Raw genomic sequence first — 13,548 nt, forward strand, 5'->3', positions numbered from 1 at the left:
CTTTGTATCATGTCTTTACACAGAGATTGTAAAATGGTCTTGTTTAGCCCATTATTAAAAATGTTGAAGTAATTCTTAACATTAAAAAAAATCATTGAAAAAAATGGAAGCACTAGTAGGGCCCACACTTCAACAAATAGCTTAAGTTTACTGGTAGCTGCCATGCACTGTTTGGTTGGATTTGCAAAGTATTTACTGAGCACCTATTACTTGCTGCACACTGTTTTAGATGCTGGGGGTACAGAGGTGAACAAAAATAATCATGGAGTTTATAGTCTAAAGAGGAGAAACAGAAAACATAATAAGTAAATTCTATACCAGGAAGTGATAAATGCTATAGAAAAATAAAACAGGGTTAAGAGGGTTTGGGAGCGTGTGGGTGGGAAGGGTGCTTGCACTTTCACACTCATTTCAATACCTGGCTGGCTCCGATGGGAATCTGAGTTTGTGACCCCAACTGTATATCAGGACCGTCATGTACTGTCACGTATATGCTATACACTGTCCCCATAAAACTGTCAGCAACTTGAAGGCAGGGAGTGTGCCTCATTCGTCTCTGGATTCCCAGAGTCGAGCAGTGTTTTCAGGGTAAGAGCACGATGGAAAGCGAAAAGTGAGGAGTCCCGCTTTCCACGGTGGTTATTCCGGCGAGGTTTAGGCGCCAAGAAGAGTGTAACCCCAGAAGCGCCAGGAGCTGAGCCAAACCCTTCGCCGACTCTCAAAACCAGTGAGGCTCCATCCGTTTCCAGGGCAACGGGACTGTGACGCGAACACATCCGCGGACCCTCGGCCGCGTGGGACTAGCCCATAGCTTAGGAAGGAACTAAATTGTAGAGAACTTGGCCGTCGGAACCAGCAGCCCTACGCACGGATCCCCAGACCACCTCGCCCCCTGCAGAGCTGCCGCCGGCACTGCACCTTCCGGTCCTCTGGCGTCGCCAAGTTATAGGATCGACGACTTCCGGCCCTGAAGGTCCCCCGCTCCATGGCTTGCCGGGGTCCTAGCGATGGAAAGGTGGCCTCGGCGGCCGCCTGACCCCTACGGGGGCTTCGGATCAGGGCTGCCGCTTCCTCCCGGAGGGCGGCGGTTACAGGGCCGCTGAGAAAATGCCCGCGGCTGGTGGGACCTCATACCGGGAGGAGAGGTCGGGGCGGAGCGCGAGGGCGGAGCGCGGACCGGGAGCTGGCCCATCAGGCAGGAGTGGGGCAGGTACGGTGGCGGAAGTGCCGGACGCGACTGGAGCCGAGCCGTCTAGGAAGCCGCGGCCGTGGGTCCCCCAGGCCGGAGCAGCTGCCGAGCCTCATCCTGACCGCAGCAACTAGGGCTCGGGCGCCGGCGAGATGCCTCTGTTCACCGCCAACCACTTTGAGCAAGATGTGGGTAAGTGCTGGGCCGGGGCCCCAAGCTGTTGTTTGTTGTGCTAGAAAGTGGGCGGTGGCGACTCCGGGTACTGGAAAGCCTAGCAAAGGGGGAGGAGGGTGCGGCGTCGCCGCTGCCTGGCAGCCGGGATTTTTCTGGGGGCAACCTCGGCGCGGCCCTAGCTGCCTGGGGAGTGTCTCCAGCCCACCTGAGGTTGGGGACCCCTGAAAGAGGACCGTTCACCTCGCCAGGCACAGGAATAGGGAGGAGCCTGGGGTTCTCTGGAGACTGGACTAATTGAGCAATTGCGGAGTTGATGACACAGAACTTCCAGCTCCCTCTAGAATTGGTTGAGTCTTGTGTCCCCCCCTCCCCACTCCCCCGCCCCGCGCTTAAAAGTGATGCAGCAGACCTTGTTGTCTAGGGCAGCTCAACACTTAGAGACTTCAGCTTGGTCCGGTTCAATAGGAAGAACCTATTTTATCTCGCTTATATATCGATGCGTCCAATCCCTGATAGCACGGCTTCAGGATTTATTTACGATAGTTGAAAGTGTTACTCTATCCATGGATAGTGCAAGTGCTATAAGGTGTTCTGCCTTAGGGTATGAAAAGGAAAACCCCAGGATTTCAAAACAGTCTAGAACACCTGTTTAACTTTTTGGGGGGTCGTCAGTGACTATGGAGTGAGAAAAAGATGGATTGGGTATGAGAACTTAACTTGTGGCTTTAGAAAAACAATAAACCAAGCTGGCTAAAATAAATATTTTTGTAGCAGTAGTTAACTCTAGGTAGAGTTTTAGGATTTAGTGGAATGAAAAAAACGCATGGCTGCAAATTGCCAGTTATACAGAATATTGCACGTCACAGAATATTGCACCTGTTTCATAGTTACGATTTTCTAATTATGGGGAAAGTCTAGAAAGTGCCCTATTTTGGTATATTATGTGATTCCAAAAGTGTGTTCAGAAGTCAAATATGATGTATAAGTACCTTCTATTCGCAGAGAGCTAAAAAACTTTATAGATTTTGACTCTTAGATAGTCTTCAAATATGTGTTTCTGTGATTTCATTCAACTTTTTTCTTGGTAGTTTAATATTGGTGACTGCTATAAATCTAGGAAGCATAATGTTGAGGCTCACAGCGTCTGCTTTTGGAACACCTAATGATGTCTTCCTTTGCTGCAATGAGACCTTCACTTTTTATTGTTGTGAAGACTTTCATTTTGTCATAGTGGAAAAAAAAGGCAAAATAGAATAAGACAAATGATTTTCAAACTTAACACCTGTGGAACTCTTCAAGGGAGATCTTTCCTGGAAGCCCATTGTTTTCTGATTGACAACTTCTCTGGTGAAAGTAAGCCAAGTTGCTTTTCTAAACCTCCCCCTCAGTGTCTCCTGAGGTTCCTACATGGTTTAGTGGATCACAGTTTAGTTCCACTGTAGTAAAAGAAGCACTGCTGTTCAGACAAAAAAAAAAAAAATACTGTGTATAGATTATTTCATGGGCAGTGCCATCAGCCAAAGCTTCAAGTACTTACTTGTTAACTCAAGTATGACTGACTGAAGTCAGTTTCCAAAAGGCAGTTTAAAGATAAAATAGAAAGTTTGATTGTAACCTCTTTTAGGCAAGTGGTTGGAATTAATAGAAAAAGTGGCATGAAATACTAAGGATTTCAAATTGGCTTTATACGTCTATCATAGAAGAAAAATTATATATTGCACTTTTCAAAACTTAAAGCCCCTGTTAATTTGAAATACAGTAGTTAAGTAATATGATGATCAAGTCATTGTTTAGCTTGAGATGCCCACAGGAATGTTCCTTTGCAGTGTCATTGTCCTTTTCATCTCTCTTTGATTCAGTCAGAGTTTTATTACCATTGTTTCTTTTTTGTCGTAGCTTTGTTTATCTTTCATTCGACAAACAGGCATTGAGTGATTACTGTGCATCAGACAGTGTGTGTCAGACTCTGGGGGCACAAATTTAATAAATAAACTGGGTTCCCTCAAGGAACTCTCAATCTAATGGAGGACTCATACACACATAAAAAGATAATTGTATTTTTCGCACCGTATTACGATGCTAGAAATACAGGAGATGCTTTACATTCTCCCTCTATTTAAAACAGTCATCGTCCCTGAAGAGAAGACAAGGACCTTCAGGCAGACACTTTATTTGTAAAAGTGTTGACACTATCCTCTCTCTTCCCCTGCATTCCTGATAGCACTTACACCTGCAGGAAGTGACCATCTCTTACTATATGTATGGTTTGGTCATTTTATAATTAACTGTAAAGTTGAAACTACATTCCTTTGGTCGGTGCAGTCTCATCAGAGGGTGAACAGTGTTTCTGACATCGTTCATGTGGGGAAGAAATCCTTTTCTCAGACCCTGAGACTCTGAGAAAAGGCTGTAGTGACTCAAGATGTCTAGGAAGGCACTCATTAGCTGATGATGGTATATGACTTGTCAAATGGTAGCCGGCCAAAGGCTAGGAGGTAAGGAACTCTGGCAAGTTCCTCATTTTTTTTCTTGGAGTCAGAACCTACAAATCCTGAAGGGTATGCTAGGTATGGTAGCATTAGAGCTCTTTAAATATTTATTGGATTTCTTCTAATATGGGTTTATTGTTTGTTTTGTTGAATAAAATTCCTTTGAAGCTGTGCTGAGAAAAAAAGAGAAAATACCCACACATACCCCCTCACCCCAGCCCTGATTCTTATCTTGAAGGGGAGTGTAGGTTTCCTAAGGTAGAGAGCCTGTTTGGGGCAGCCTTTTTAGGAGATTCCAAGGAGAAAGTAAAACATGAGGGACAGAGCCACAATAGGAAGATTTAGTGGTAGTGTTAAAAGGGCAGATGTCATTTCCTTACATCCTGTACCGATTTTTCCAGTCTCATGACATTGATTCCTGACTCATGACTGTCTCTTCTGCTCCGTAACTCCAGTTCTTATTTGCATGTCTTTTTTCTCCTTACTCCAGCCAGGCAATCTTTCTTGCCAGTTTCTGTCTCTGTGCCATTTACTACTATTCACTGATAGATTTTTGCTTTTTTCCGCAATGCTTGGTATCTCCTTCCTTAAAGATAAACTTGCTTGTGTCCCACAGAGCTGAGCTCAAATTCTACTTCTACAAAAACTCTTTTAACACAGTGGATTGAAGTATGAACTTTATCTTAAAAGGAGACTTTTCCAAGTAAAATTTGAATGCATGCATTGCTATGTCTTTGGCTTGTGTTGTGGTCAAATAACTTGACAGTGAGTAGCTTGGAGTTTTTGGTAATGGAATCGTTTTCTCCAATGAAATTTTACATGAAACCCTAATATAAAAATAGATATTGATGGCACTCTGGTAATACAAATTTACTTTATACATTTAAATATATTACATTTACATAGTCATTAAGGCAATTCTTGAGCACATGAGGTTGTTGCAAAAAATTAAAATTAAAAAAAATTTTGGTTTTAGGTGAGAATGACAGCTGTAACAGCCAGTTTTTTCCCTATACTTTCTTTTGCTTACATGGTACCAAAAATCCTAATACCTAGTCCTAATTAAAATAGTTACAAATTTTAATATATTTTGTAATTTTTTAAGTGATGAAAAATTTTTAGCATAAAGTACAGAATACAACATAAACTCCTATTCCTATCAGTCACCTCTGTCAAGTCCTAACATTTTGCCACACTTCATTCTTTTTTTTTTAAAGAAAACATTCAAGATACAGTGGAAATCATTACTTTTATTTATTAGCTACCTGATACTACTCTTTTTCCTCTCTTCTCAGAGTTAAACACTCTAAAAAGATAAAGTCTATTTTATAGTATATACTATACATGCAAATATACTATATGTATTGTTTTGCATGTTTTTAAACTTCATAAAAAATAATATTCTCTGTAGTCATTTGCAGCTTGCCATTTAGCATTTTTTGTGAGTTATTCATGTTGATGTTTGTAGCTTTTAGTTCATTAATTTTAAGAGCTATGTGATATTCCACATTTTTTTAACCCATTCTCCTATTAGTGAACATGAAGTTTTTTGCAGTTTTTTGCTATTACAGACAACACTGCAGTGAAAGTTATTATCCACATTTTCTTCTTCACAAGAGTGAGAGATTCTCAAAGGATTGTATCTTGAAGAGGAATTCTTTTTTAAAAATGCATATAGTGCAAAGTTGCAAAATGTTAAATAATACAGAATTGTTCTTCTAAGTGTTTGTGGGAGATTTTACTCCCACCAGCAGTGTAAGTGAAGTCCCTGTTGTTCCACAGTCTCACTAATGCTGGGTATTGTCAGATTTTAAAATTTATGCCAATTTGATGGGTGTGAAATAGGGCATTGTTTTCAATTTATTTCAGCTTCATTGCAGTTGAGCATCTTTTCATATGTCTCTTGGTCAGTCTGTTTTCTTTTTGTATAAATTGCCTGCTCATTACTTTCATGTACTTACTATTCTGTTGGATTATTTTTTCTTATTGATTTTTAAAGTTCCACATGCGTTCTCTACTAATCTTTTGTTGTTTATGTGAATTGCAAATATATATTCTTGTCTGTTGCTTCTTTTTGTTTGTGCTGCCTTTTATTGTTAAGAAGATTGAAGTTTCAGTTTAGTAATATTGTCTTTCTCCCTTGATTTTATTTTTCTTGTTCAAGAAAAGCTTTCTCTCCTCCTTGAGTCTATAAGGATCTTGTCATGTTTTCTTCTGAAAGTTTTATTGAAGTTTTGATTTTCACAGTTAGGTCTTTAGTCCACCTGGACTTGGTCTTTATGTAAGGTCTAAGGAGAGATTTGATTGGATAGTCAATTCATAACAGACAATTATCAACTGCCTAATCACCGTTTATTGAATTATCTATCCTTCCCCCACTAGTTTGGAGCACTTTCTTCTTCATATAGTAAATCCCTTTCCTTGTATGAGGTCTGTGTCTGTACTGTCTGTTCTACACTGTTCTCTTTATCTATCCTGTACCAATACCACATTCTAATGTCAGTGGCCTTTATAAGTGGTAGGGCAAGCCCCCTGTCTTGTTTTTCTTCATTTTGACACTCTTAGCTGTTTTTGGCCTTTTTTCTTTGATATGGGTTTATTATCAGATTAGTAAAATCATAAAAGGGAATTTCTTTTATGTTCTTTTAGGATTTGAGAAGACATTGTAGTTTATATTTTTGATTCATATGCACTGATGATGTTGATAGTAAATAATACACTTTTTATTTCCTGATAATAATATTTAGTTCTAATCTTACTTAGATTATATAGTTGACCCTTGAATAACTCGGGGGTTAGGGGTGCTGACCCCCTGCACAGTTGAAAATCCATGTATTAACTTTTGACTCCCCCAAAACTTAACTACTAATAGCCTACTATTGACTGGAAGCCTTACCGATAACAGTCAGTTAACATGTTTTGTGTGTTATGTGTTTATCTACATATATTTTATACAATTCATGACATACTTTTTTCTTAATTTTTTTGATATTTCTAGGCTACCCGCTTTGTCTGCAAGTTTTTTCTAATTGTTACAAATCTCCAAAAATTTTTCCAATATAGTTATTTTAAAAAATCGGCATATTAAGTGGATCTCTGCAGTTCAAACCCATGTTATTCAAGGGTCAAGTGTAATTGTAAAGTTAGGTAAGAGAGCAAGAGGATGATTTTTCTACAAGTAAATATACACATACTACTACTGTCCCTTGAGGTGGAAGGTAAAGGGAAAGAACTTTTTTTTTTTTAAATATTATTGCCTTATTAGGCTCTGTAACTTTACTTGATAGTGAATAAATGTTTATATTGAGTACAGGGATTGAACCTAAGAAGGTCTATATGACAGATATCAGACACTGCCCCCTGAAAATTATTGACATTTTGAAGCTGCCACCTACTTATTTTTAGCTCATATTACTTCAATTTCATATAAAAAATTTGTTGGTACATGGTGGTGTAATTTTAAGAATTTTAGCCATTCTAGTGGCGTCTCTTTGTGACTTTAATAAGTATTTATTTATCTAATCTTTAATATAGTTATTCACTAAATTAATATCCTCTTTTTTGAAATATCTGTTTAAGTTTTTCACCCATTTTTCTTTTCACTTAATTTTCACAACTCCTCTTTTAAGTGTGGCAGCCATTTTAATTTCCATTTTACAGATGAGAACATGGATTCAGATTTGAGTCAGAGCTGAGGTGAACTACCTAGCAACCTTAAGCTAGTATGTAAGTTTCAGAGCTGGGAATAGAGAAGGTGGGTCTTCAGTGTTAATGGGTCTTCAGTGTTAATGGGTGACGTGTGTACTCCACATGTGCATAATGATTTCCTCAGTCTGCAGAGGTTGTGTGGTCATCTGCCCAACCTAACTGCTTTTGATTCTCCATCTGTGATGTTTTGGCATGTTAGTGGCTACTTTGAGATTCATTTTTCCTTTTCCCCAGCTATTATTAAGTGTCTTGCACGTGAAGCTTCCAGATAGGTCTGTTAAAATAGAAATTATACTTACTACATTTATTCTTCTGCCCTGTTCCGTAATGTAAGGGTGTTTGTAGAAATGAGCTTGCCTGTTCTGTGGAGTTGGGAGGGGGTATGGCTCTCAATGAACAGGATTACAGAGGGCATCTTGGGAGTATCAGACAAGAAGAAAGTGAACTTGTAGGAATGTAAAGGCTGACCCTAGACCTTTTACCATTTAAATAGATGATTTACAATATTAGAAGGAAGTAAAAGATGATTTTGATTTTTTTTCTTCCTTTTTCCTATCTGCCTAACTCTCTAAACTTTTCCTAGTCCTCCCACAAATGTTGGTGGTAACATGTGAAATGAAAAAGAGTAGCAATCACTCTTCTGTATTCCACCAGAGCAAGAAGTTCTTAAATACGTACATTGTGTTATTAAATGATGCAGTAAATGGAGTTAAGCGTGGCATTGTGTCTGATGCTTTTCTTATAAACAAGAGTTGATCTTGCATTTGTCCTATTCAGTATGTTTAAAATGTTCATGCATAGAGAAACTGAAAACTAACTTGTTGAAAGAGTTAATTTAGCAGTTTTGAACAGAAATTGCACCCAAGAGGCAGTTTAATATAAAATATGCCCTGAGCCAGACTGCCTAGACTGAAATCCAGCTTTTACTATTTACTAGCTGTATGATCTTGTGCTAGTTACTTTTCTGTCTCAGTTTCCTCATCTATGAAATGGGGCATCTTCATTGGATTCAATGTAAGTAGTTTAGCATATGTAAAATACTTTGAAACTATTACTTGTTATTGTTTTTTTCTTTTTTAATTAATTAATTAATTTATTTTTGGCTGTGTTGGGTCTTCATTGCTGCGCACAGGCTTCCTCTAGTTGCGGCAAGTGGGGGCTACTCTTCATTGCAGTGTGCGGGCTTCTCATTGCGGTGGCTTCTCTTTGTTGCAGAGCATGGGCTCTAGGTGTGCAGGCTTCAGTAGTTGTGGCACGTGGGCTCGGTAGTTGTGGCTTGCAGGTTCTAGAGTGCAGGCTTAGTAGTTGTGGCGCATGAGGCTTAGTTGCTCCGTGGCATGTGGGATCTTCCCGGACCAGGGCTCGAACCTGTGTCCCCTGCGTTGGCAGGCGGGTTCTTAACCACTGTGCCACCAGGGAAATCCTTGTTATTGTTTTTTAATTAATTATTACCTATCATTCATTACTCAGAGCTGTAAGTAGGCTTTCATTTTAGGAAAAGTAGAATTTATATTATTGCTTTCCCCAGAGTAAACTGAAGATTTGTATCAATAAAAATTTTACCCAAACAAATCAAAGCATTAAATGGGGAGGAGGATTAAATGAGAAAATGTATGTTGAACCTAAGTACTCTAAAATGCTAAGTGTGGTTGTTGTCATTGGAGTCAAAGAAGCAGTGAAATATAATCTGTCAGTTTGAAGTATTGGACATTTAAATATTTTAATTTAAATTTAACTACAGAAGAATTGTGTGGTCTAGAAATTTAATAACAAATATGTATTATTTTAATAGTGTAAACATGTAAGATTTATAAACTAGAAAAAATTGGCTGTTCTATATTTTCAAATAATTATTTAATTTATAATGAATTGGTACAAAGAAAAAGCATTTTTATATCTTTAGTAAAAGCTGTCAGCTGTGCTTTCCTGTTAGATACCAAAATGAATTTTACTTATTTACTTGCTTTCCATTTTCTAGTTTATTTCTTCTTCTGGAAAAAAAAAAAAAAATTCTTTTTTTTTTTTTTTTTTGCCAGTTTTCCCCTGTTCTTCTACTATAGTTTTAAGGTATAAAAATAATTGTTTAAAATTAATACATAAGAAGTCATTTTTCCTTTAAGATCTAAGCATTGCTTTAGTCATAGCCCAAGATATTGATATATAGTATCCTAATTATAATAAAATTTTATGTTACTTTCTGTTATAGTCTTAATTATATGTTGTGACTGTTAATGTCCGTGTGATTGGCTATTACGTTTGATCTAATACAAATACAGTGTATGCAGAGAACACACTGAGTCTGTTGTCCTCGATTATTTCTAGGTGTTGGTAGTTTTGTGCACATTTGAAGAAATATTTAAACTCTGCTTTAATGTACAGGCAGTCTTCACTTTACATAATTCCAACATGCATGAATTTAGTTACCATGTGTTACTTAATTAACAACAATTCCCCAGCAACAAGTCTGTAATAACCTGAGCATAGAGCCCAACTGAGCCTGCTTAGATTTTGAACTACAGAACTATGAGCTAATAATGGGTGGTGTTTTAAACCACTAATTTGCATTTGTTACATAGAAAGTTTAAAAAATTAATATACTGAGACTCTTCAGTTTTCTTCAATCTTTTTTCTCTGTTCTTCAAATTTGATAACTTCTGTTGACTTTTCTTCATGTTCACTAACTCTCTTTTCTTTTTTCTTTTTTTTTTTTTTTTACCTGTTCAGGTTTGTATCTGAGGTTATATTGACTGTATAATACTGAAACTTTCTTTTTTTACCAAATGACAACCATTTCCTCCATTATTCAAAACTGTATATGAACACATCCCATAGTAGTTGACAATTAGGACTTTTGACTTAACTGCATTCATTCACTTGCTCATTCATTCATTCCTCAAACATTGAGTAGTCATTTTAATTTACCATAGATTGTGCTTATGTGTTTTCTTTCCCATGCTAAATTAACTTTTGAGTAAGGATCACTTTTTTTTTTTAAATTTTCATTTATTTTTTGTACAGCAGGTTCTTATTAGTCATCCATTTTATACACATCAGTGTATACATGTCAATCCCAATCGCCCAATTCATCACACCACCACCACCCCCCCCCCCCCCACTGCTTTCCCCCCTTGGTGTCCATACGTTTGTTCTCTACATCTGTGTCTCAGCTTCTGCCCTGCAAACCAGTTCATCTGTACCATTTTTCTAGGTTCCACATATATGCGTTAATATGCGATATTTGTTATTCTCTTTCTGGCTTACTTCACTCTGTAAGACAGTCTCTAGGTTTATCCACGTCTCTACAAATGACCCAGTTTTGTTCCTTTTTATGGCTGAGTTATATTCCATTGTATATATGTACCACAACTTCTTTATCTATTCGTCTGTTGATGGGCATTTAGGTTGCTTCCATGACCTGGCTATTGTAAATAGTGCTGCAATGAACATTGGAGTGCACGTGTCTTTTTGAATTATGGTTTTCTCTGGGTATATGCCCAGTAGTGGGATTGCTGGATCATATGGTAATTCTATTTTTAGTTTTTTAAGGAACCTCCATACTGTTCTCCATAGTGGCTGTATCAATTTACATTCCCACCAACAGTGCAAGAGGGTTCCCTTTTCTCCACACCCTCTCCAGCATTTGTTTTTTGTAGATTTTCTGATGATGCCCATTCTAACTGGTGTGAGGTGATACCTCATTGTAGTTTTGATTTGCATTTCTTTTTTTTTTTTTTCAATTTTAAAATATATCTTTAATACTGTTATAAGAAGCAATATGCATATGATAAATCATTACTTATCTGTGCATTTCCAGTGTTTAGCAATTTAGTAGTCTCTCAACAAAATTTATACATACACATACACACACACACACACACACACACACACACACACACACATCAAGAGTGTGGGACAGGCATGCTTTTTTTTTTTCACACCCTGTATTTTATTTTTACAAGAGATAAATAGACTGACACCAAGCATTGTACATGGATGACCACAACAAAAGCAACAATGATTGCAATTACCAAACATGAAACACACTCATACTATGTCATAATATTGACATTCAGTCCAGTAATCCTCCACTGTAACAGCTCCTTTACTTTGCAGTGAAACTTGATTTGTATATTCTTTGCCTCTGAGTCCTTGTGGGATTTTTTCATTTTTTAAATTCAAACAGAAAGTCACAAAAATTATACTCATCCTCATCAGTTCACTCAGTCCCATGTAATTAAATTTTTTTTTCATCTTGATCTTTTGTTAGCACTTTTATGAGCTCATCAGTTTTTCATTAGAGTTCTGAAAATGCTTATTCATTCAGTTCAGCAGTACAGTCAGTTACCAGAAACCTGTACTTGTCAGAGTCTTTTCCATGAATTTCCTGAAGATGAAACCCTTTTATAGGAACATATTTACAAAAGCATCAGAGTACACCCAGAACCGTCTGTAAATGACAAAAGACTTAAAAATGACCACGGTTAAAGATTTGATGAAAGTTCATAATAATGCAGTTGACAAGAAAATTAGTTATTTCTGAGATATACATTTTAAAGTAATAACTAAGATTATGACTTACAGCATTATACCAGAACATATAAGATTTTTAGAAATGTCATGTAATGTCTGAAACATTTATATTAACATATTTCCATACAAATAACCCAATGAAAGTTTAGTATTAGTTGTTTTGTTTGTTTGTTTGTTTCTACTGCAGGTTCTTATTAGTCATCAATTTTATACACATCAGTGTATACTTGTCAATCCCAATCGCCCAATTCAGCACATCACCGCAGTTTTCCCCCCTTGGTGTCCATATGTCCATTCTCTACATCTGTGTCTCAACTTCTGCCCTGCAAACCGGCTCATCTGTACCATTTTTCTAGGTTCCACATACATGCGTTAATATACGATATTTGTTTTTCTCTTTCTGACTGACTTCACTCTGTATGACAGTCTCTAGATCCATCCACGTCTCTACAAATGACTCAATTTCGTTCCTTTTTATGGCTGAGTAATATTCCATTGTATATATGTACCACAACTTCTTTATCCATTCGTCTGTTGATGGGCATTTAGGTTGTTTCCATGACCTGGCTATTGTAAATAGTGCTGCAGTGAACATTCGGGTGCATGTGTCTTTTTGAATTACGGTTTTCTCTGGGTATATGCCCAGTAGTGGGATTGCTGGGTCATATGGTAATTCTATTTTTAGTTTTTTAAGGAACCTCCATATTGTTCTCTATAGTGGCTGTATCAATTTACATTCCCACCAACAGTGCAAGAGGGTTCCCTTTTCTCCACACCCTCTCCAGCATTTGTTGTTTGTAGATTTTCTGATGATGCCCATTCTAACTGGTGTGAGGTGATACCTCATTGTAGTTTAGATTTGCATTTCTCTAATAATTAGTGATGTTGAGCATCTTTTTATGTGCTTCGTGGCCGTCTGTATGTCTTCTTTGGAGAAATGTCTATTTAGGTCTTCTGCCCATTTTTGGATTGGGGTGTTTGTTTCTTTAATATTGAGCTGAATGAGCTGTTTATATATTTTGGAGATTAATCCTTTGTCCGTTGATTCGTTTGCAAATATTTTCTCCCATTCTGAGGGTTGTCTTTTCGTCTTGTTTATGGTTTCCTTTGCTGTGCAAAAGCTTTGAAGTTTCATTAGGTCCCATTTGTTTATTTTTGTTTTTATTTCCATTACTCTAGGAGGTGGATCAAAAAAGATCTTGCTGTGATTGATGTCAAAGAGTGTTCTTCCTATGTTTTCCTCTAAGAGTTTTATAGTGTCCGGTCTTACATTTAGGTCTCGAATCCATTTTGCGTTTATTTTTGTGTATGGTGTTAGGGAGTGTTCTAATTTCATTCTTTTACATGTAGCTGTCCAGTTTTCCCAGCACCACTTATTGAAGACACTGTCTTTTCTCCATTGTATATCTTTGCCTCCTTTGTCATAGATTAGTTGACCTTAGGTGCATGGGTTTATCT

The 13,548-nt window shown here is 37.6% G+C and overlaps 1 protein-coding gene across 2 annotated transcripts in view; it reads left to right on the top strand.

Annotated features, from left to right (window-relative positions):
- Positions 1–1,028: 1,028 nt before the first annotated feature.
- STAM2 (signal transducing adaptor molecule 2) overlaps positions 1,029–13,548 on the top strand; it is a 58,014-nt gene continuing 45,494 nt past the window's right edge. The window contains exon 1 of one of the 2 annotated variants that reach the window (XM_068545115.1): positions 1,029–1,381. In XM_068545115.1, the coding sequence (XP_068401216.1) occupies positions 1,342–1,381 (40 nt within the window). In that variant the 5' untranslated portion in view covers positions 1,029–1,341. The remainder of the gene's footprint in view (positions 1,382–13,548) is intronic. The other variant, XM_068545114.1, reaches the window with a different exon arrangement.

This window comes from Eschrichtius robustus, chromosome 5, assembly GCF_028021215.1.
Source record: "Eschrichtius robustus isolate mEscRob2 chromosome 5, mEscRob2.pri, whole genome shotgun sequence".
NCBI lineage: Eukaryota > Metazoa > Chordata > Mammalia > Artiodactyla > Eschrichtiidae > Eschrichtius > Eschrichtius robustus.